Below are 22,825 nucleotides of genomic sequence, written 5' to 3'. Positions count from 1 at the left end.
ACAAGGGCTCCTGGTCATGAGGGCCTTCATTGGCCGTTGATTGTTAAATTTAGCTCAAAAAGACAAAGTTTAAAATAAATAAAAACAGAACATTTCTCACGCTAAACATCATTGGCTCGTGGGGGTTAATCAGTCCTCCCGATTGTAATTACAGCCGCAGAGCCCAGCTAGAACAACCTTTGGATTTTCTTGGCAGAATTTGGACTTACCTTGTATGGCTGTGTACAGTGTCCGTGTGCATAGGTGTTCTCAGATGTCTGGATGAGTACAAAGCAGTCAGTCTCCACCAAAGGCAACCGAATTATATAGAGCTACAAAGCCTGATCCCACCCCATCCAGCATCAACCAGGACCGTAAGAGGTAGCCTACACTACCCGTTTTTTTTACAACTGACTTTTACAACTGTATAACTTACTTACCGGTAATCTCCTCGATTTATTTCTATAGTTTTCTCGTTCTCCTTTATTTGAATTGAGAGGGCATACTACACTACCTGTTTTTTACAACTGAATAACTTCATGCAAATAAATCACCTCGATTTATTTCTCCTTTTATATTTGAATTGAGGGCATAAATTACAGTAAATGTCCCTGCGCAAAAGTAGCCCTATTCTAGATGAAGTGAAGTTCTGTGGGCCCCGTAGAAAAACGCATGCACACCTAGGTAGGCTACCATGTTGGCATGTTCACGAACAGCTGGAACACAGCACAGTGCAGCACTGGACAATTATATTTTTATTTCAAATTATGACATTTAAGACCATTTTAAAGCCGTGGGACGAAAAAACGTAACAGGTTTGTTTTAGTTTGCGTTTAAACTTCTTTAAATCAAAACCCCTGAGAATGGAATTTAATAATGAAAATACCATTAAACAAAGTCTAAAATGAATTACAGCATTCCGTATGAATCTGTTGAACATTCCAGTTATCAATGTAATGGAATTGTGGTAGTACCAATTGCTGTTTAACTTGTCTAGAACAGTGGTTTTCAACCCATTTCATATATAAAGGCCCATTATATTTTTTGGCATTTGAGCCGCTGACCATCATTTGATGAGATTTAGCCTCCGAGACCCAAAACTAAAGAATATTTTGTCATCGTTGGATACGATTTTTTCTACATTTCCATGCTGTATTGATGTGGCAAAACGATCAAAATAATGACTTATTCTAAATTAAGCAATGCAAACGATCAAAATAACAATGACTTCTTCTAAATTAAGCAATGCAGATGTTTAACAATAATGTAACTCGACAGCGTAAAATGAATCCAAATGAACCTGCATGGGTCCATTTGGTTTCATATAATGCTATAAGGGTCCATTTGGTCTCCGGACCACTGGTTGAGAACCACTGGTCTAGTACGACTCTAACCGACACGATAAACAGTGAATTTAAGATATAAATTAATCCAAGGTGATAAAACGTCTGTGCCAACTAAATAAAAGTTGTCAAGTCTAAAACAATAACACTTTAATGAATAGTCATCGTTTACTGTATACATTTTACACTGCTGTCAAACTCATCACATCTAATGGAAAGGGAACTATATTCCCCCGGTAGGCTACGAATTTTGACCACGTAATAAACATTTTTCATGACAAGCCCAACTTCAATATGAGGCTGGCAAGACAAAGAGAGAGGTCATCAGGTGTACATGCATGACACAGGCACTAGCATAAAGGCCTCACTGTCCAACCGACTTCAGCGTTAAGAGATCGGAGGGGTCTGGGCATAAAGCAGACAGTAGAGGCGAATTCGTACTTTACTGCACAACTCGACAAAGACGACACATTTTCCTTGTTTCTTTTCAGTTGGAAATGCATCATTTTTGTTAAGCGACACTTGTCAAAAAGGGTTGTGCAATGAAGTAGTAGACTATAAATTATCCCTCGACTCCGAGAGGGCCAGCATACAAAGGTGGAACAGGACTCATTAAAACAATAGAAGATTATCTGCAGGGAGCACAATGGGCTCTTGTATTGGCTAAATCTGTTCCACAACCCAACAGCATTGCCCCGCTCTGGTAAATGAGGAATTAACTCACACTGTGAATTATTAAAAGCCCAAGTAGATAAGATCCACAAATGTCAGGTCGAACAAGGACAGATTTGAAAATTGAATCTGTCCCTGTAACTGACCTTAAAATACAATCTAACTAACAAAAAAAAAGAAAAAGAAAAATGTTGATTTGCCACTTTAAAGGGCCCTTAACCCCAAAGCTAGTCTTTACTGTTCCCCACCACCATCCTTCGTCTAGGAGGAACGCAGGTTTAGAAATCTGTTGGCCTCTTTACTCGGCTGATATCACCAGGTTTAGAAATCTGTTGGCCTCTTTACTCTGCCGATATCACCAAAGTTGGATGTGGAGAGGGTAAAAAACAAACAAAAAAACATTACAACCAACCAACCAAAGCCAAACCTAACTAGTGAACTGACATAAAGACGGAGGTGTAAAGCTGCAGTTGGCAGGGCAAATTCACACTTCGAGTGAAGTGTCGCTCGATGAAAATAACTTTTAACTATTCAGGTGGAGATCTAAATTCTTAGTTGGATCATTGGTGTGGAGTGATGCGGCCGCCGTGCAACAGGGTATAAATTAGGCTTTATTCGATATCATCGGAGGCAGACTGAGACGCCGCCGCCGTCTTCCTCTTCTTCTTCCTCCCGTGCTTCTTATGCTTCTTTTTACGCTTCTTTTTCGATTTGTCCTGTTGGAGGTAGGAAGGTGCAAAACATTAACAGGCCTTTCCACAATGTGAAGTGTGATGGATTGAATACTGAATACTGGGCTACAATTAACGGAAAAAACGGATTATTGCTAAAAATACAAACCTCCCGTTCACGGAATTAACGGAATGTCAATCAATGTCAGTTATCTAGGGTTCAACGGAGCAAAAAGTAGCATTTTTTCGCTAATATCGCTAATGTTGGATGTAATTTACCAAAAAACGGCCGAAATCTGCGTGATCGTGCGCTATCGTCGTCTCTATGTGTCGCTGTAAAAAAATGTAAAAAATTTATTTTAGAAAAATCGAAGAACAACTGACATAGAAACATAGCTTTTTCAGAAAACTGTCATTTTCAAACAGACATTTTTGTGTGCGGTTTTAAATTCAGTAAAATGTTTATTTTTACTTACTACATTAATGCATGTTTTTGTGAGGGTACCTACCTTCCAGGGGGTCCCCAGCTAAAGGATAGTTAGGAACCAAATGGACCCTTAATAAACAAACAGTTTACCGTTTGTAACTCTGAGACTCTGAGTTACAAATGGAATTTGACTCAGAGTTACAAATGCATTTGTACACTCACAAGAGTTGATTTTATAATATATATATAAATAGGGAGTCCCAGAGATAGAAATGCCATTAAATGACTAATGCATGTCAAACTGGGGGTCCTTAATTAAACAGGTTGAGAATCACTGCTAGAGCCGTAAATATCTTCTCTTATGGGGGTCCCTGGCATATCTCTTCAAATGGGGGTCCGCGGGCTGATTAGTGTCAATTTGGGGGTCCCTGACATGAAAAGGTTTGGGAACCACTGCCCTAGGGGACAACATGCCAACTCCACAGTACATTGTTATTAACCCCCTTATGGCTATTGACGTAATGAATCAATAAATCCCTTATGGCCATTTGACGTCATCTTTAATTCCCTATAATCGGGGATATCGCCAGATTAGCTCTATTTGGTCAAAATCTGCATAATGGTGAAGTTACCACCACCATCAGGACTGGGTATAATACTATAGGATTGCCGTGTTAAAATGAGATAGTGTGTATGTCACGGATTTTTCTATTGGCATTAAAATGACGAATTAAACATATGAATAGTGCAGGTAGAAGGCACAATCCACCGTTAATTAGGGTGGCCATAAACCAGTTAATCTCTCTTCTGATACTAGTCTTTTTCTCTTCAGCTTAGTGCGAAACCAAACTGATGCATTGTGTCCAATAAACGTCATTGACGTAATGTACTTACTGTAATTCTGTCCTTCTCTTCACTACTTCTCTTTTTCTTCTTGGCTTCAACCTGGTTAGGTGAAAAAGTAGAAATGAGAAACCACAAAATAGTTAGACTGCCATAAAGCCACTATAGAGAGAAAAATGACCCAACTGCCAGGTTAACCATCTTTAACTTGTTGCAACACTTGCCAACGGGGCACATACAGTATTTCTGGACATTATCTTGTGCGATATCTTTGCATATATTGTTTGTTGCAAGACAAAGAATAAGAAATGAATAGTTCCCAACATAAAGACAACAATGCAAGTTAGCTCGGTTTAAATGAACTGATATGCATTAGGTTTTGCTAAAAATAAAATGGTCTAATATACAAGAAGTATTCTTGCATACATGGCTATTCTGCAACTAATCTCAGCCAGGTTAATAGCGGTGCAAACCATACAAGGAAATGCATTTAGTGGAAATGGCATATAGCTACTGCAAATCACCTAGACATACTCCTTCCGTGCAAACATACCTGGCACAAAAATTGTTTAAAGCAAAAGAACACTTTTGGTAGCAGCGTAGTAATCTTGCAATGCATAGTACCTTGCCATGATCTAAGGAGTCAATTTGGCAAGATATCTTGCTCCATTGCAGTTTATTAAAAAATGAAAATCCAATTGTTTGCGTTCATTTATGTAAGGTACTTGCAAGTCAATGAGAAGGCTACTTTTAGATTATCCGTTTCTATTCAAGCACAATGGAAATAGATATCTTGCCAATTGGTCTAGTCATGAACCAACGCACCACCCAAGTGTACTTGTGTGAGCGTGTTTGCCATTATGAGAACAGAACACTTTCATAAAACTATTTGAAAATGTAAATGTAAAGGGGATATTCAACTGTATCGGAAGATTCTGCATTAGCGGACAATTTTGCAAACCATAAGAAATACAATATCCCAGTGTCAAGGGATACATGACACACTTTTCATAAGCAGTCTCTTGTCAATATGAAGTTCAAACGATTCGGGCACTCGAGTAAAAAGAGAAACAGCCTTTATTGAATTAAAACGTTAAAAAGGCAACTCCCAACATGTTTCGACCTCTCTGGTCGAAACATGTTGGCAGTTGACTTTTAATTAAATAAAGGCTGTTGGTCTTTTTACTCTTGAGTGCCCGGATGGTCTGTTGTTTTTCCATGTCTTGGTCCCGTTTGATCCGTGCGAGAATATTTTTTATTATATCTTTTTACCTCCTGTGAGCAGCTGGTTACTCGTGTTTTTTGTAACTTGTTTTAGCTTTGTGTTACAGAACATCAGTTCAGTTTTTTTATCACCATCTCACCAAATGCCCCTTGTCCAATTAGCAGGGGACTGAAAAAGAGGCAAAGGGATTCCGAAGAAATAGAAAAAGAGTAAACCCTGCTTTTGTTTGGTTTGGTTCTTGACTTTTACTCTCACACCGGAGGGTGCAGACTCTCCTGCGTTTCACTCTTACTGCTGCCGTTGGTGGTGACGCCAGAAATTCCCTCCAGGGATAATTAAAGTCTAATCTGTTGCTGTATACATCGATATACTTACTCCTTCCTCCTCTTCAGAATCAGCTGAGGACTCCGAGGACGAGTCTTTATGGCTTCGCTCTGCCTTCCTCTTCCTCCGGCGGCTTTTTTCATCCTGTGGCAAACATGAGAACGACAAAAGGAATATTGTACTTTTTTATGACTGATAACCGACCCTTGTTAACACCCGGAGTGGCATAAACGGAGTTCCCCGTCCTATCAAATATTAACGACCAGCGCTCAGGACGGAGATTAATAAAAGGACAGAGATTTAGTGATATCAAAACCGATCGCATCGCTCCACAGGCTGGGAGCGTCTGTTGGGCAACATTCGATGTAATTTCCGAATCGGACGTCATCCAAAATGTTCCCCCCGATTTTAGTGGATGAGACCGAAAAGCTAAAAACGTGAATAACTCTTGTATTGATCTAAATCCACCCGTCCAATTCTAAGCAAAGATTATGCTTTTGACGGGCCATCGCGGTCCCGTCGCTAGTCGCGTTAGAATTAATCATACCTCCCGTTGTTGTCAATCGCAACGGGGTTGTTTTGGCTACATCAAGCTACTTCAGCTATACACCCGGGATAGCGCCTGGTGCGTTGCTAAATGTGCTCAGTTGCTGCAAATCGCCGGGCGCTCTGATTTAATGGCCCTAAAGACCCCTGGGCGTTCGTGGAGTCAATGTCAAAAGATCATTTACACTTCACAGAAGCAGAGATAGATAGGAACTAAAGAACAAGCAGCCCTATGTGGAAAGGGGAAGAGAAGGTAGACGGAACAGAGATATTTGTTTAAGAAAAGCAGATGTTTGCGCAAGTATAAATTGCTTTGGTGTATTTTTTAAGTGGGATTCCTTTCGAATGATTTATGCTTGTGTTGCGCTGAAATGAACCGTTTCCCCGCCAAAAAAAACTTAGCCTGCATTATTTGTCGGGAAGCGCCGCCGCCAAAATACGTCTGCTACGTTTATTCGGTTGTATAAAACGTGTTTGATCCGATCTGATAAAAAGGCTACCGGTACTCACATTAGCTTCGGATGGCTATCTGTTAGCTTAGACACTGGGCTGCGCCAACTTGATTGCACGTGCACGCACGCTTTCAGTTACTTTAGTCTTGGCTAGACCTCACTCTCACAGTAACAACAGTCTCCAAATCCCCCTCCCAGGCGATATTTCTGGTCAAAACAACGCTTATTGCACAGAGCCTGTTGGTCGCAGTAATTCAGATATCCTGAAGTAAAATTTACAGAAGTGAAAGCCCTACAATTAGGGATGCACCGAAAATTCGGCCACCGAAGATATTCGGCCGAAAATGGCTAAAAATGTATTTTCGGCCTATTCGGTTTCGGCTCAAATAAGCCGAAAAATATCACCGAATAGTAGTAGTGGTCCTAAAGTTGTGAATCGAACTAAACTGCGGGGAAAACAAAGATGTACAAGCCCAACGCGCTGTGCATTGCGACGGGTAGATAGCTTGTAGATCTGCTACTTTCAGCGCAGGAAGGGTGCATGCTTATGACGCTCATTAACTATGCATCAGCTCAGCAGGCAGCAGCCACAGCCAGCCAGTCACAACACAACAGTGAGCAGCAGTCACGGAATGCTTCAATGCACAGGCAGATCCGACACAACTTTATTGCATACATCTGTGCTTTAATCCACGCTTCCATAGCCTTTTAAATCTTATTTCCCATCCACGGGCAGAAGCAACGTGATATCAGCAGCTCTTCCAAGTTCCACCCGATCTGTGGACGGGTGGTGTTCTGTTGACGAGGAAAGCTATAGCTAGCATGGGAGCTAACGTTAGTTTTAACACTATGTACTTTCCATCCGTTCCCCAACACCTCACACTCGCTGCTGCGTTTACATGGCCAGACACAAAGACGAATGGGAATATCATTTGGAGCTTTAACAATGAATGATACTGTATCGTTGCGTCTGCCCATGTTTAATGGTCAGGGTTTCACTCACTGTCCACAGTAGGCAGACCTGTCAAAACTATGCACTTCCCAAAACTCAGAGACATGCCACCACCTATAAATTCAAACCCACCTCTGGAATATTGCTATCTCATTCCACTTTAATTTATTTTATTCCATAGTCTTAGTTTTTCTCTAATAAAGTTGTTTTTATTTGTTTTCTCATGTTCTCCTTGAAAAGTGTCTAAGTACTCAGAGAAGCTTTATATTAATGCTGGGCCGTTATCGGCGTTAACGTGCTGCGTTAACGCGAGAATATTATCGCGCGTCAAAAAAATTATCGCCATTAATCTATTCTCAAAGTTGGGTCTAAGAGCTGGGTCTGCATTGACTGCATAAAGCGAGCAAACTAGGAATTTCACTTTGATAGTTTTACCTGGCGGACGCCGGAATTACTCTGTGGGAGGGAGAAGTCCTAACCTAACAGGGACAAGGTGAAATAAATTACTCTGAGAGCGGGGCGGTAACAAATCCTAACCTAACCGGACACGGGTGAAATTAATGAACAGTGCGGCGTGCCACATCAAACGTCAGCATGCAGGACTCTGTGAACCCAGGTTTGCTTCAGGGGAAATTTCTTTACAAGAAGCTTCCCAATGGAAACCTCGACAAGAACAAGGTGGTTTGCACCCTGTGCAAAGCAGAAATGGCTTACTGTAGGAGTTCTTCAAGTCTGAAGTATCACCTAACGCACAAGCATCCCTTTGCGTTGGTTGATGATAGCGAAGCTGCCGGCGGGCCAAGCACTAATATGGCTCCGGGGAAAAGTGTTCGTCAAACTACAATGTTGGAGTGCAACCGTGGCAAGCCCGTCAGCCCAACTCTATCAGCCAAGCTAACTAACCTCCTAGCTCAGTGGATTGCCATCAACTGCCGGCCTATCAGTGTGGTTGAAGATGATGGGCTCGAGCTTCTTCTCCAGGCGGCCACAGGCGACCCATCTTACAAACTACCTGCGAGACGAACTATCACAAGGAGAATCCATGACCAGTACGCCGCAGAGAAAGCTGCGAAAGATGAAAAGTTGGCCGGGGCGGCGTGTGTAGCACTGACTGGGGACCATTGGACATCTGTCAAAAACGACAACTACCTTGGCGTTACTGTACACCTCATCGATGTCAGCTGGGAACTTCACTCGTTCGCCTTAGGTACGTTTTGTAATTTAAATTAATTTACCACGGTGAAGTTGGTCTCGGGCTGGATACCCAGCCATCCTGGCTGAATATCCAACCTGAAACCAACCCCACCGCGGCATGTAATATATCACTAATTCAGCCTAACATTTACACAGCTTTAGCTAACGTTATCAGGGATCGATTGATTTATTTTACCACCAGCCAACATTATACGTTTGCTAGCTAGCCACAACAACGCCAGCCTGCTAATTGTAAGTCTCCTATTAATAGCAAACTTATTCTGATCTACTTTGTCTCTCCTATAACGTCAGGTGTGATTAAAACGGAGGAGCGCCACTTTGCAGAAGCTTGTGCCAGACAGTTTCTCGACGTCGCTAATCAGTGGGGCATAGCTGAAAAAATCACCACCATTGGAACCGACAGCGCTCCCAACATGATAGCAGCAGGGAGAATATTACCATTTGAGCACTTGCCCTGCGTTGCTCATCTTGTACAGAGGGCCGTTGTAATGTCACTTCGGGATGGTGGTTTTGATGGTGTACTGGCCAAGTGTAGAAAAGTGGTCGGACATTTCAAACACAGTCCGGCTAACTCAGACGAGCTGAATGCCCAGCAAGCATCCCTTGAACAAGACCAGGAGTCACTCGTGCAAGACGTTCCAACACGCTGGAATTCAACCCTAGCGATGATCACACGTTTGAGGCGCAACAGAGACGCAGTGCACGCAACGCTGGCTCAGCAGACCCACAAGCTGGCCCTCCCAACACATGCTGAATATGAGAAGTTGGCAAAGCTGGAGAAACTGCTGGAGCCATGCAAGTAAGTGTGTGTTGTGCTGTGCTCTATGTGTGTGTGTGTGTGTGTGTGTGTGTGTGTGTGTGTGTACACTGCTGTGTGTGTGTGTGCACACTGCTCTGTGTGTGTGTGTGTGTGTGTGGCTGTGTGTGTGTGTGTGTGTGTGTGGCTGTGTGTGTGTGCACAGTGCACACTGCTCTGTGTGTGTGTGTGTGTGTGTGTGTGTGTGTGTGTGTGTGTGTGTGTGTGTGGCTGTGCTGTTTGTTTGGGGCTGTGCTGTCTGTGTGTGGCCGTGCTGTGTTTGGGGCTGTGATGTCTGTGTGCAACTGTGTGTGTGTACTGTCCTCTGTGTGCTATGCTCTGTGTGTGTGTGTGTGTGTGCGCGCGTGTGTCCTGCTGTGACATTGTGGCGTCGTTTTTGGTGTCAATTCACCCCTCTTAATGTGTGTGTGTGTGTGTGTGTGTGTGTGTGTGTGTGTGTGTGTAGGTACGTCACTGAGCTCCTTGGTGGGGAAAAGTATGTCTCCTGCTCTGTCGTTTTACCTGCCCTGTGTCATCTCCTGCGAGCAATGAAGATCTCTGATGATGATCCTGCCTACATTGTGCGCTTCAAGACTGCCTTCATCAAAGACCTCAACCAGCGGAGGGAGAAAACAAACCTGGAATGGCTGAAGGTATGTGACACGTACTGACCAGAAGATAACTGTATTGGCTGACCATTATAGACTGTTAAGCCAGAAGATTGATAAATGGATAGATGAATGAGTCATGAAGAAATATGGAGGATTTTGAAAGTTACATTTTCTTCCATCAATCTTTATTTTATTTTTCATCAAAAGGTGGCCACTGCTCTGGACCCACGCTTCAAAGATCTCAAATGCCTGCCCAGAGCAGAGAGGGAGCCAGTGTGGGGAAAGCTGAGTGACTTGGTGAGGGCAGAAGAACCTGCTCTGCAGCCGCCCAGGGAGGAGAACCCTGAGCCACCTCAAAAGAAGACAGCCCTACTGCTGATGGGATCAGAGTCAGAGTCAGAAGACGAGATACCAGTAGTAGACAATGTTGTAGAGAGGTACAAGGTAGAGCCCAGTGCCAGTTTAGATCAGTGTCCACTGAAGTGGTGGTCAGAGCACACTGCTGTTTATGGTAAGATGGCCCACATTGCCCAGAAGTACTTGGGGACTCCTGCCACAACTGTCCCATGCGAGAGACTGTTCTCTTTAGCAGGCCACATTGTACAGAAAAAAAGATCTAGTTTGTCACCAGACAATGTGAACAAGCTGGTGTGTCTGAGTGACTGGTGGAAGAAGGAGAGGTAGAGGTTGGACTCAAATCATGTACAGTAGGAGAGGGAATAGGAAGCCCCAGTACTGATGAGGTACAGTAGGAGAGGGAATAGGAAACCCCAGTACTGATGAGGTACAGTAGGAGAGGGAATAGGAAACCCCAGTACTGATGAGGTACAGTAGGAGAGGGAATAGGAAACCCCAGTACTGATGAGGTACAGTAGGAGAGGGAATAGGAAGCCCCAGGGTTGGGATTGGGACGCCCCACACTGGAGGTGAGTGACTGGTGGAAGAGGTAGAGGTAGAGGTTGGACTCAAGTCATGTCACAAAGCTACTGACTGTAAACAGTTCTTCATCACCTCTAGGTTTACAGTTTAATTAATGTCATATCCCAGAAAAGGGGGTTGTTCTTGCACCCACTGTTCCAAATTGCCTGTATGGTAACGTGTTTATGGTTATTCGTGTTTAACTGAATAAACAATGTATAACACACGTACATCGTATTGAACATTATTATATTTTCATTACCAATTATGATAGGGCTCCTGGTCTAATGGGCCACGTGGCCCGTTCAAGGATTTACTTCTGGTCATTATTTAGGTAGCGCACACATATTTTCAATGCCTTCGGCAGAGTTCAAATGAGCCATTTTAATCTAGATTAATCTAGATTAACTCCAGAATTGCAGTGAGATTAATCTAGATTAAAAAAATTAATCTATGCCCACCACTACTTTATATAAATAATATTATCACTATTATTATTACTACTTGTTTTATTGCCAATGCTTATGTAGAAAGAAAAGCTCACTGCTCAGGTCAAATAGGCCCATTGATATGTGATTAATTGAGATGAATTAATCACAAAGCCTCCAATTAATTAGATGTTTTTTTAATGGACCCATAAGTGTTTATTATTTAAGTTAGGTTTTGCCATAATCATGTCTTTTGCCATAATCAGGTAGCTTTACAACAAATATGTATTCAGCTATTCGGTATTCGGTTTTCGGCCAACTGTTTCCTATATTCGGTTTCGGCCAAGAATTTCCCTTTTGGTGCATCCCTACCTACAATGTTGATAAAATGAAGATGTACCTTTTCTTTGTCTCCTTCCTCCCTGGGTCTTTTTTTCTTCTTCTTGGAAAAAGAAAAAGACAGAAAAAAAGACAAAGCAGCAGTTAGAATGACATGGACCCCCAAACTGATATGGAAGCATTTAGAATGACATGGACGCATGTAAGCAGTTTTTGTTTTTTTACCCATTCTGGACGGGAACCCCTTTTGGTGTTTTAAGCATTATGTTATACTTTAGCTGTTGAAAAATAGCATATCTAAAAAAGAATAAGCTTCTTGGCGTCTCCGTCGACCGGCAACGGTTTGCTTCCCCGTTGATTATTTTCCTCTGTAAACACTATTTAGCGATGATAATAGCTGCGTTTTTTTTTCCATCAGAATTGAAGCTCAGATTGAGGTGATCATCCATGTTTTGGGAGCTCAATAACAAATCCCTGCGACCTCTTTCAGTCTCTAATCACCTAATTACTTTGAATCCAAAATGTAATTTACCACCTCTAACCGATTCCTCAATTGGTTCCATACCCTCCTGTCCACTATCAGGAGGCTGTCATTGTGACAACTTTGGAAGTTTTTTAGCAAAAGGCTGATGCAGAGATGGAGCATATATTAAAAAGGATATCTTTGAAAAACAAAGAAAGGGTCCCACACACTGTCAGACACTTGCCAAAATGTTGCTCTTTATTAGGTCGACGTTTCGGTCGATTAGACCTTCATCAGGACAGACAATCCAATTGTCCGATTGTACTTTGGAGATCACTTGACTAGTAGCAAGTATATGCTGCGTTTTGATGACTTTGTCTCATTCACACCGTGGCATACATACATACACCCCCCAACCCTCTTATTTTTTTGCAGGTGGCCCATATGAAGTCTTCAAGACGGAAATATGTCCGCAGGACTTCATCAGGTGCTGACAGTGACAACCCACACGGGTTGAATCGCTTACATACAATTTCTTCTGGGAGCTACAGCCCAGTGTGCCCCGACTGCCTTTCTTCATCATCGTACATATTTTTGTTCAGCAAAACCTTCATGTAGTAAATACTACGATTGCATTTTGACCCGAGAATGATTTCAGAACATGCAGTTTGAATGGACATATCATGGCCAACCTTGCCGTCTGGGTCGGATTCAGCTGCCGAGCCGTCGGACGCCCTCCTGGCTGAAGACTTCTTCCGTTTCCTCTTCTTCTTCACACTTTTCTTCTCATCCTGTTAAAAAGGAAATACATGCAATTCATTCATCCATTAGTCTATTCTGTGGTGTTGGAGTGATGGGTTCTTCCTTAAAATAGACAGTATTTCCTTCTCTTAAAAGTATTTGTTTTTTTGGGGGGGGGGGGAGAGAGAAATAAAACAAAATAACAAAGGTTTAATGCAGCTATGCTTCAGCAATTCAAAGATTATCTGACATATCATCAATAAAATATTAACTTGATGGCGGGGGGGGGGGGGGGGAGAGAAATAAAACAAAATAATGTCAACAAAAATGATGTCAATCCATATTTATTTGTAACTGTTGTATGTTTTTAATTGTTGTTTGTCATCTACTGGCTACGGCTGTCAAAGTTTCATAACCCCGGGAAAGCATCCGTATATATTTTTTTATTTTTGGTTGATTATTCAATAGCAGATCTATAAGTTCAAATCTGCTCTTCTGGGGGTCCCTGGCACAAAACATTTCCAGCTAAACATAGGGAATTTGGTGGTCCATGGCATGAAACGTTTGAGCGCTACTCATTTAGAAGGCATTTGTAGAATCAGCCTCAGGTAGACCATTTAATACGTGGAATGCATTTGTGTCGCCTTAGCTTTTAACCATTATCTTAAAACTTTAGCTGTTGAAAAATAGCAGATCTACAAGCTCGAGCTTGTAGAACTTTTTCATTTTAATCGTAAAAACGTGTGCAAATCTATGACTATATATTCTTTCACAGCAAACGTTTTTAACTCAAATATTTGCTTCTGGGCGTCCGTGGAACATCATATTGTCGGATGGGGGTCGGCGGCCAAATACATATAATTTTGGGGGTCGTTGACATGAAGTAGTTTGAGAACCGCTGACATAGAAACATACGTTCTTCAGAAAATGTAGAAGACATTTTGCAGAATCGGCCTCGGGTCTCAATGGGGGTTAAGAAAGGACTCGCTGACTCAACTCACCTCGTCGTCAGACTCAGAGGCGGAACTGCTGGAAGAATCAGAACTCGATGAAGAGGAGGAAGATGAAGAATGCTTGACCAAAACATAACCAAAGCAGAGCTCGTTAGACTTGATTGCCATCCACTGACCTAGCTAAGGGTGTATTACATGGGGCAGTGGTTTTCAACCAGTGGTCCTCGAGGAGGTTCCAGGTGGTCCCCAGCTAAATGATGGAGAGTTGATAACCAAATGGACCATCATAGAGGATTAACTTTTGAGAGCGTATAATGGTTTCATTTTACGCTTAAGTTACATTATTGTTAAACATCTGCATGACTTAATTTAGAAAATGCAGCATGGATAGTGGACAAAAACTAAACCTTATCCAACAATAGCATCTTCTATAGTTTTGGGGTCTGAGAGGCTAAATGTCATGTCAATGTCTTGATATGCAAAGGGTTGAAAACCACTGACATAGGTTGGCATTCAGACATCAAAATACGGGAGAGCTTTCCTCACCCTGCTTGATTTCTTCTTCTCTTTCTTCTTCTTCTAAGACACAAACAAAACCAAAAGGGTCAGAAAAGCAGGGACATCTTCACAAATTCAATCCGATACATATTTGTGCGGCCAGGGAAGAAACCTACCTCTTTTTTCTCCTTCTTCTCCTCTTTCTCCTTCTCTTTTTCGGCAGTCTTTGTCTCCTTCTCCTTTGCCTTTTTCTCCTTCTTCTCCGCTTTCTCCTTCTCTTTTTCGGCAGTCTTTATCTCTTTCTCTTTTGCCTTTTTCTCCTTCTCTATTGCCTTGTCGACATCGCCTAACCGCTTCTCTCGGTTTTTAGCCAGCTCTTTCCTCCATCTCTGAGAAAAACAGTACAAGTATGTTTCACAACTGCATTTCCCTCCATCCGTCAAGTAGTGTTGATTTCATTGACTAAAACTATGGCGATAAATGTGCGTCGACTACCTTTTTAAACTAAGACTAAATATATTGACAATTGTCAACAAATAAAAACGAGACTAAAATGTTAGGGAGGGACGAGTGGAGAAGAGATCCAGTAGAACTAAAAGACAAGTCATGTTATACTTGGCTGCATGCTGAAAATAGCATATCTACAAGCTTGTAGATGTGCTATTTTCAGCAAGTGTAAAATCAACCATTACGATACCATTAAGACCCTCAAAAATGCTTTGTCGACAAAAGCCAACTGGATTTAATAGACTAAAATCATATGATACACAAACATTTTAGATGACTAAAATATACTACATGAAGTTTTATACTACATGAAGTTTTATTCCAAAGACTATAACTAAATTAACACTGCTATCAAGGGGTGGGAATGTCTACTTCTGTTTTAGGGCAAATATCTGCTGTTCAGGTGAGAGAGATGTACCTCGTTCATCTTGTCCTCAAATTCAGCCAGAGCTCTGGAGCCTTTCTTCTTCTTCTCCAGCTGCTCCTTGACCTCCTCCCTGGAGAGAGAAGAAGTGAAACATTTAGCTAGAATAATATGCATTCTGCAGAAATGTTTCTTTTCTTGTGTTTTGCTTTTGTGTAAGAAATATAAGCAGTTTATATTACATTTCTACTGCCGACTCAAATGGGCACAATTTCCATTTGAGATTACCTATATAATGCATAGTTCATTTTACAAAAAAAAAGAAAGACTTGGTATAGGTCAGTGGTCCCCAAAGTGGGGTCCGGGGACCCCCAGGGAGTTCCAGGGGGTCGCCAGCTAAATGATAGTTTGGAACCAAATGGAACGGGTCCATTTGTACACTCAAGAGTTAAATAAACATTGATTTAAGTTGGGGTCTCAGAGATAGAAATGCCATTAAATGGGGGTCCGTAGCCTAATGCATGTCAAACTGGGGGTCCTTGAAATTAAACGTGTTTAGAATCACTGCTAGAGCCGTAAAAGTCTCATCTTATGGGGGTCCCTGGCATGCATTTTCAAATGGGGGTCCGCGGGCTAATTAGTGTCAATTAGGGGGTCCTTGACATGAAAAGGTTTGGGAACCACTGGTATACATAACACAGGAACACAATTTACAATTTACAATTTAGGCATTTAGCAGACGCTCTTAATCCAGAGCGACTTACATTTAAGCAAGAACAAAAGCATGGGAATACATCACATAAAAGCATTCATCATGAAACATGCGTAAGCTAAGAAAGTAACAGTGGAATATCTATATAATGAAACTATACATACACTATACATATTTACTACTATGCTATACATATGTACTATGGCGTGCTATGACTATATAGAATACAATTATAGTGCTGTCTACATAAACACGAACACATGAACACAAGTCCATCATTCCATCGTAGGAATCCAGGGATACAATGCAACGTTTTTATTGTCGCATTCAATACAGCGGGGAAGACCGTCATAGGGGGACGCCAGCATTAGCTGTAGAAAACGTATTTAGAGTAGAGAGAAGGATACTGTAATCATTCATACCGAGTAAACACAGAAACCTATGCACTTTATATTTTATTATTTTCCAATTGTACACTCTGCATTACCAACTATAACTGTTCTGAAAAGTGGCTCAAGAAACGGAGTTCACTAATGGAGTGGGATGTTTAAGCTTTCCAACATGAAGCAAAACTATGGAGCTCAGATCTAGCAGTTAACCAAGAGGCATTGCATTGTGTGGGAACAAACAACACCTCCTGACCTTCTGTATTGCCCGATGCATGTTTGTTCATGACATTTTCACACTTTCACATCACAAATCGGACCAACCGTTTCCGAGTTGCTTGTTATTCGGCTGAAGTAGTTGGCTGTAAAGCTACATAACTAAGCAATTCAGTGGGTTTTCCCCAAAGCTAACTGGATTATGAAATGCTACAGTGTTATCCATCTGGGTAAATTCATTACACCTCACCATTTACAGTAACTAACAGTTAGCTGTCATCCTCCCTCCATCTGCACAGTTGTAGCGGTACTTGACCCATTTAGACCTGAGGACGATTAAAGGTGATATAGACAAGTTTCCAGTGTTTGTACACAGAAGTGAGTGAGTGAGTGTTTCCAAACAAATGCATATCTAGCTCCACCCCCCACCTCATTCTATTGGCTGAGCCAGGTCACTTCACGCTATGGGATTGTTCTTGCTGCTGGGAGGGACGCTATGGATATTGCGCTCGTATGGCTAAATATGACATTACAAAATTATGAATTTCTATCGATATCTTAGTTACAACAATGACATGAGTTGACATGTTTTTTTAAGGGTAACTGTAGCATAATCGCAATATCACACAGAGTCCCGCAAATGAGGAAGTAGGAAATAGAGGAGACTCACTGGCTCTCAATTCAATTCTCTTTTATTTGTAATCGTGCATATAAAACATATTGCCCCTCAAATGCCCCATGCCACTACAGCATCGTTCATTCATGTGAACTACTCTGTCCACGGTTATTCATTGCAATGAAGAAAAATCGCTATGATGATCCGCGACGGCCTGTCACCGTTGGCGAGCACGGGTTGAATGCATGCTTCAAGCCGGCCGGCCGGCAGGCAGTCGCCACGGTGGAGCGGCGGTGTGAAATACTATTACTCACTTCCACCATTTCAACAAATAAGCACATACAACCTACATGAACGAAAACGATATTGATGTAGGCCTAAACAGGAGATTTTATTGGGGTCCGAGTTGTTCTGTGACTAAGGATCCTCTGAGTTCTGTGGGGTGCTTATTGCTGCTGGTGTTGTTCAGTTTCACACCACCCAACCATGCACTATACATAGCGATTCTCATAATTCCAATAGGCTTACATATTAAATCATAAACATACTATTTCACATGAACAATGTTAGTGAAACTAAGATATGGGGATATTATACATTGCAATTGAAATCGCATCGCATTTTCATTATAATACTGCAGTGCTGGGTTGAACACACCGTCACAGCCTCGCACTGCAATTGGCTAAAAGTTTTAATCCCCTCCGACGTCCCGAGTAGTAAACTGTAGTGGATATAAACAGTGCATTCAGCCACAGGGGGGAAAATGGGGAGTGTGCTGTTGCAGGAGAACACCTCAGCATCATAATATAGGGAAAGATACAGGGGGAAAAGGCCAAAAGAATACATTTATATATATTTAAAATTTTGGCTGAAAACTTGTCTATATCACCTTTAAGGAAAAAAGTGTCTTCGAAATCTAAAAAGCTTTCTGAAAAACCTATGTTTCTATGTCAGTGGTACTCAACCCTTTTCAGGATAAGGACCCCCAGAATTATCTGTATTTGACCACGGACCCCCCATCTGAAAATGTGCAGCGCTATGAGCTTGTAGATCTGCTATTTTTTGAATAGCTAAAGCATAACAATGCTTAAAGCACCAAAACGGGATTTAATTTGTTGTTTTTTAAATGTTTTTGTGGGAGTTCCAGAGACTGTGTAGAATCTATGCCGAGGTTCACTGAAGTCGTTCTGGTAGCTAGTGGTTGCCAGGTACCTTTCTAGGGGTGTCCTTAATCACCCATCTAGAATTCTAGATATCTCAATGAATCAACCGATCGGCCCACATACATAGTTACATGCTGTATATAAATATATAATTGTATATGTATGGGGGGACGGTGGTGGCTCAGGGGTAGAGCTGCCGGATGGTAACCGCAAGGTCGCCAGTTCGGACCCGGGCTCCCCCAGAGTTAGTGTCGAAGTGTCCTTGAGCAAGACACTGAACCTCTAATTGCTCATGATGTGCTGGTTGGTGCCTTACATGGTTTCCTCTGCCATCGGTGTATGAATGTGTGTGTGAATGGGTGAATGTAATGCACAATCTATGTAAAGCGCCTTGGATAAAGGCGCTATATAGATGCACCATTTACCATTTATACATATAAAAAAGCACAATGCCGTTCAAGCGGCTTACCGAGTACCGTATTGTGCTGAATATAAGACTACATTTTTTCCCAAAGGAAATATCCTAAAAAAAGGTATCGTATTATAAAACCGGGGCTAGACTATTTGACATTCAATGTTCTTTTCCCACAAATGAGTCTTGAAAAATGGGGGACGATAATCAGAGTAGTCTTATTCGGCACAATATGGTAAGTGCATTATTACAAATGTTATAATGATCTGAAATGGCAACTGGAGGGGGGAGGAGGGCAGTCATAAGTAGTATTAATGCTGTGCCTGTGTATATATACTCACCATGTTGGCCGAGGTCTACTGAGGTAATCCTGAATAGATGGTCCAGAGTTCGCTGGGGGTCCTCTGGCCCTTGCAGCAGCGATTGGATTGACATAAGACTGAACCACACAAAGAGGCATGATGCATTACTCTATCGTGTGGGCATTTTTTTAATTAAAGTGATGTATGAGATGCAGTACAGTCCAGGGGTGCCCGCTCTTTTTTGACATGAGAGCTACTTTCAAAATGAACAGCTAAACAAGATCTACTCACTGAAAACATTATAATACCATTGCTGAAAATGGCTTTGGAATAGCGCAACGCTGGCATAAAGCACTTGGAATGGGAAAGGGGAGAAATGGAATAGGTAGAGTTTTTTTTGCATTTCATTTGTAATATAGGCCTACCGACATTTGTGCGCAGCAACACTCTTGAAAACAAAGTATTGCATTATGGGTTTGAGCTGACAGGCACTTTTTTTTGTCAATCAATCAAGTCAACTTAATTCAAGAGGCAGATGTCAAAAGTTGTTTTTATATTTAAATGTGATATTCTTTAGGGGCATGTCATGTGATCTACCTGCAGAGCCTTTGTGATCTACTGGTAGATCGCGATCTACCTTTTGGGTACCCCTGCGAGTACACGATAGGAAGGTCGGGGCCAAATGTAGCCCAAGATTTAGACTCTCCTAGATGCATTTGATCAAATCGATAACATTGTAAATCTTAGGCTAGGCCAAATGTATATGGATAAGTTAACATAAGATTCCAGCATGTTACTACTACTGCTGCAGCTGCTTGCTCAAATACTGTGGACCCTGGCCTGAACCAGATAAAAAGGGCCTCTCTCCAATGCAAAGACTAGATAACATTAGCCCTGGAACATGACTGCCATGATAATTATCATGACAGTCATGCAGTAACTTTGCCCTGTTTTTTGCAGTCGCTGCATTTACAAGATTTCCGTATATATAAACATTCAGATTTCAAATATAAAGTACTCACAAAGTGTCCCACGGGTGTTAGTTAGTAGCAGCGCGAGCGATTAGAATTGCTGCGTCCCGCGTTCTTTAATAAAAAGCATTTTTGTCCGAGCTCTCCGGCTACTTTTTTCAAACGGGGTTCGTTTGGGAAATCCACAGTTGCACACCGGGAGCGCACTCGCCTATTAGTCTGTATTGGCAGGGCGGTCAGCGTACCTATATCGAACACACCGAGTGCCACCCTCCTCCCGACCGATAGGGGCGCGTAGTTGAAAGCCAATGGCAAAATAACACCTCGGATAAAAATGCTTTTTATTAAACAACGCGGGATGCAGAAATTCTAATCGCTGGCGCTGCTACTAACTAACACCCGTGGGACACTTTGTGAGTACTTTATATTTGAAATGCGAATGTTTATATATTTTAATTATTTGTAAATGTAGCGTCTGCAAAAACCAGGGTGAAGTTGCGTCATGTTTACAGGGCTAAGATAACATAAACATGAACATAAAATGAAAATCCGTTTCGGTTTACAAATAAGAAAAAGCTAACCTTGCTCTATTTATAGCATCGCTAGTTAAAGAGCTCGCGCCAAGTAGCTCAAGATGCATTAAAAGTAAGTCTGAATTGCCTGCGACGTACATAAAAAACAAAGATACACACACATTGCAACAACAAAAAGGTATGCCTACACATTCACGTAGGAGCCATTATTTTTTATAGCAGAAGACAAACTATTGATTCAACGAAGTGATTCAACGCACGACTTTAAACGATAAACTGCCAGAAAGTGCCACAAAGGCCTTTGCTACTCGGGTTACCTAGCTAGCTAACGCTAACGGGTAGAAATGGGGTTGAGACGCCCGAAAACAGTGACGAAAACCATTTTCACAGTATCGTTTTAAAAAAGTAAAGGTATCAGAACCGAGCTACAGATGATACAATTGGGACAGGCGCGTACAATTTTAACAACTGCTGAAATCAGTCAAGCCCCCGTCCGCATGCGCAGTACTGCATGGTGCTGGCTGACAAACAACCGCTTTGTAAGCAGTTGTTTCACACCCGACTTAAAATGTTACGTTCCTGTCCTAAGTTTATCATCTGTAGCTCGGTTCGGATGCCTTCACTTTTTGTAAACGATACTGCGGAAAGGGGGTGGTTTCGCCCGATGCAGGGATATTCTGACACGGAACCTCATCTCGGAGCTAAAACGTAGATATAAGCTAAGCTAACGCTAACTTATAACTCGCTGGCTAAGGGCGCTTTCACAGCTAACGTACCATTCTGTTTCGGGCTTTATACTTTCTTACGGTTTAAAAGGAATATCTGCCACACTACGTACCACTCTGTTGTCTCTCTTCCCCATGTCGAATTATTTCTCAGAATAAAAATATCACGCCAATTAGCGTTATATTGCTAACGCTAACATAGCTAGCCACATTTGTTTGTGTTCAATTCATGCCCTGTTGTTGCACAGTTGCAGGACTTGCAGCGGCGCAGCTTCAGTAAGTGTTATGCCAGATTCTGTGAGAGAAATAAGCAACCATGTCCATGAAAACAAGCCCAAAGAAATCCTAACTGTAGTCTATTTGAAAATAGCAGATGCAGATCTACAAGCTCACAACGCGTCGCATATTCAAAACAATCATGGAAAAAAAAATGTGACAAAATGTTGAATAAAACAAAAACAAAAACATTTTAACAACAACACGAATCTTGTATGGGGGTTCCTGGCACAACATATTTTTATATGTAGGGCAGGCACTAGGGTCCATAAATCTGGGGGTCCTTGACATGGAAATGTGTGAGAATCATTGGTTTAATGTAAACGACGTTAGGAAACTACAAATATTTACAAGCAACTTTACTGAGAAAAAAAGCCCAAAGTCGCTTATAATAGTCGGACATGGCTAATTTGTAATGCAGAATTTCTGCAGGAATTTAGGAGACGCAGGTCTGCCACCTAGCGGAGTAATATGCTACCTGCATTTGTATTGTTGACCTATTTCTAAAATATTAGCTCAACTTTCGTTCAACTTTGACCCCTCTATCACGTGGAACTATTTTTGGGCGTAGTGATATAGACACAAAAAATACAGTTCTGTGTGATAGAGGGGCCAAAAATGAACGAAAGTTGCACTAATATTTTAGAAATAGGTCAACAATACAAATGATGCTAGTTTTGTGTGACCCCAGTGCCCCCCACAAAATGACCGGAACTACGTAGCTAATATTTCACCAAAACCAGAGCAGAACTCCCACCACGGCAATCAATTAATAGGCCTACAGTTGCAACCACTATAATGGCAAGTATTTCATACAGCTTAAGTTAAAATTCTGAACTATCCCTTTAATACCTGCAGACAAAAAAAACCCCAAATCCACAGCATGTCATTGAATACTTTAATTAATTAATAGTTAATTGTATAACCTTCAGTTATATGAAAGTAATACTGCGCTTCACATTTTGCCCTATAGGAGACAAAACAAATTTCCTTCGGGATCAATAAAGTCTATCTATCTATCTATCTATCTATCTATCTATCTATCTATCTATCTATCTATCTAGTCTTCATTTTCAAGAAAAATTAAAAATTAAATCACATTAAACCAACACAACAGTAATTCTGGCTACCCTAGGGGACACGGGGAGAACATGCAAACTCCACGCAGAAAGGCCCTTTCGCCAACCCTGCCTCACAGTGTCACTGTTGAGAAAAACACTGCGCCCAGCTTTTCACAATAGTGACA

At 41.7% G+C, this 22,825-nt stretch overlaps 2 protein-coding genes across 4 annotated transcripts; one reads left to right on the top strand and one right to left on the bottom strand.

Moving 5' to 3' along the window:
* Positions 1-1,455: 1,455 nt before the first annotated feature.
* On the bottom strand, positions 1,456-21,557 carry fam133b (family with sequence similarity 133 member B). 2 transcript variants are annotated; one of them, XM_083778415.1, is made up of 11 exons: positions 21,417-21,557; positions 19,114-19,211; positions 15,322-15,400; positions 14,573-14,785; positions 14,445-14,477; positions 13,947-14,018; positions 12,897-12,995; positions 11,803-11,844; positions 5,536-5,628; positions 3,987-4,037; positions 1,456-2,710 (listed from the first exon to the last, which is right to left on the bottom strand). In XM_083778415.1, exons 1-11 carry the CDS (start codon positions 21,438-21,440, stop codon positions 2,606-2,608), a joined length of 909 nt encoding a protein of 302 aa, XP_083634541.1. In that variant the 5' UTR covers positions 21,441-21,557; the 3' UTR covers positions 1,456-2,605. The 2 variants fall into 2 exon arrangements, with proteins under 2 accessions (XP_083634541.1, XP_083634542.1); XM_083778416.1 differs by having other exon boundaries at positions 11,803-11,841.
* LOC310868163 (E3 SUMO-protein ligase ZBED1-like) lies at positions 9,226-11,052 on the top strand. Of its 2 annotated transcripts, XM_083778431.1 has the most exons (4): positions 9,226-9,448; positions 9,912-10,098; positions 10,264-10,742; positions 11,015-11,052. In XM_083778431.1, the coding sequence occupies exons 1-3, from the start codon at positions 9,315-9,317 to the stop codon at positions 10,738-10,740; spliced, it is 798 nt and encodes a 265-aa protein (XP_083634557.1). In that variant the 5' UTR covers positions 9,226-9,314; the 3' UTR covers positions 10,741-10,742; positions 11,015-11,052. The 2 variants fall into 2 exon arrangements, with proteins under 2 accessions (XP_083634557.1, XP_083634556.1); XM_083778430.1 differs by lacking the exon at positions 11,015-11,052 and having other exon boundaries at positions 10,264-10,916.
* Positions 21,558-22,825: the final 1,268 nt, after the last annotated feature.

This window comes from Protomyctophum parallelum, assembly GCF_964188405.1.
Source record: "Protomyctophum parallelum genome assembly, chromosome: 1".
NCBI lineage: Eukaryota > Metazoa > Chordata > Actinopteri > Myctophiformes > Myctophidae > Protomyctophum > Protomyctophum parallelum.
This window is presented reverse-complemented; position numbering and strand designations above follow the sequence as displayed.

Excerpts from the sequence above, each read along its gene's own strand:
- LOC310868163 (XM_083778431.1), top strand. The coding sequence starts at position 9,315 with ATGATCACACGTTTGAGGCGCAACAGAGACGCAGTGCACGCAACGCTG. Across the intron at positions 9,449-9,911 it reads AAACTGCTGGAGCCATGCAA|GTACGTCACTGAGCTCCTTG; the intron begins GTAAGTGTGTGT and ends GTGTGTGTGTAG. Across the intron at positions 10,099-10,263 it reads CAAACCTGGAATGGCTGAAG|GTGGCCACTGCTCTGGACCC; the intron begins GTATGTGACACG and ends TTTCATCAAAAG.
- fam133b (XM_083778415.1), bottom strand. The coding sequence starts at position 21,440 with ATGGGGAAGAGAGACAACAGAGTG. Across the intron at positions 14,786-15,321 it reads TTGAGGACAAGATGAACGAG|AGATGGAGGAAAGAGCTGGC; the intron begins GTACATCTCTCT and ends TGTTTTTCTCAG. Across the intron at positions 4,038-5,535 it reads ATTCTGAAGAGGAGGAAGGA|GTTGAAGCCAAGAAGAAAAA; the intron begins GTAAGTATATCG and ends TCACCTAACCAG.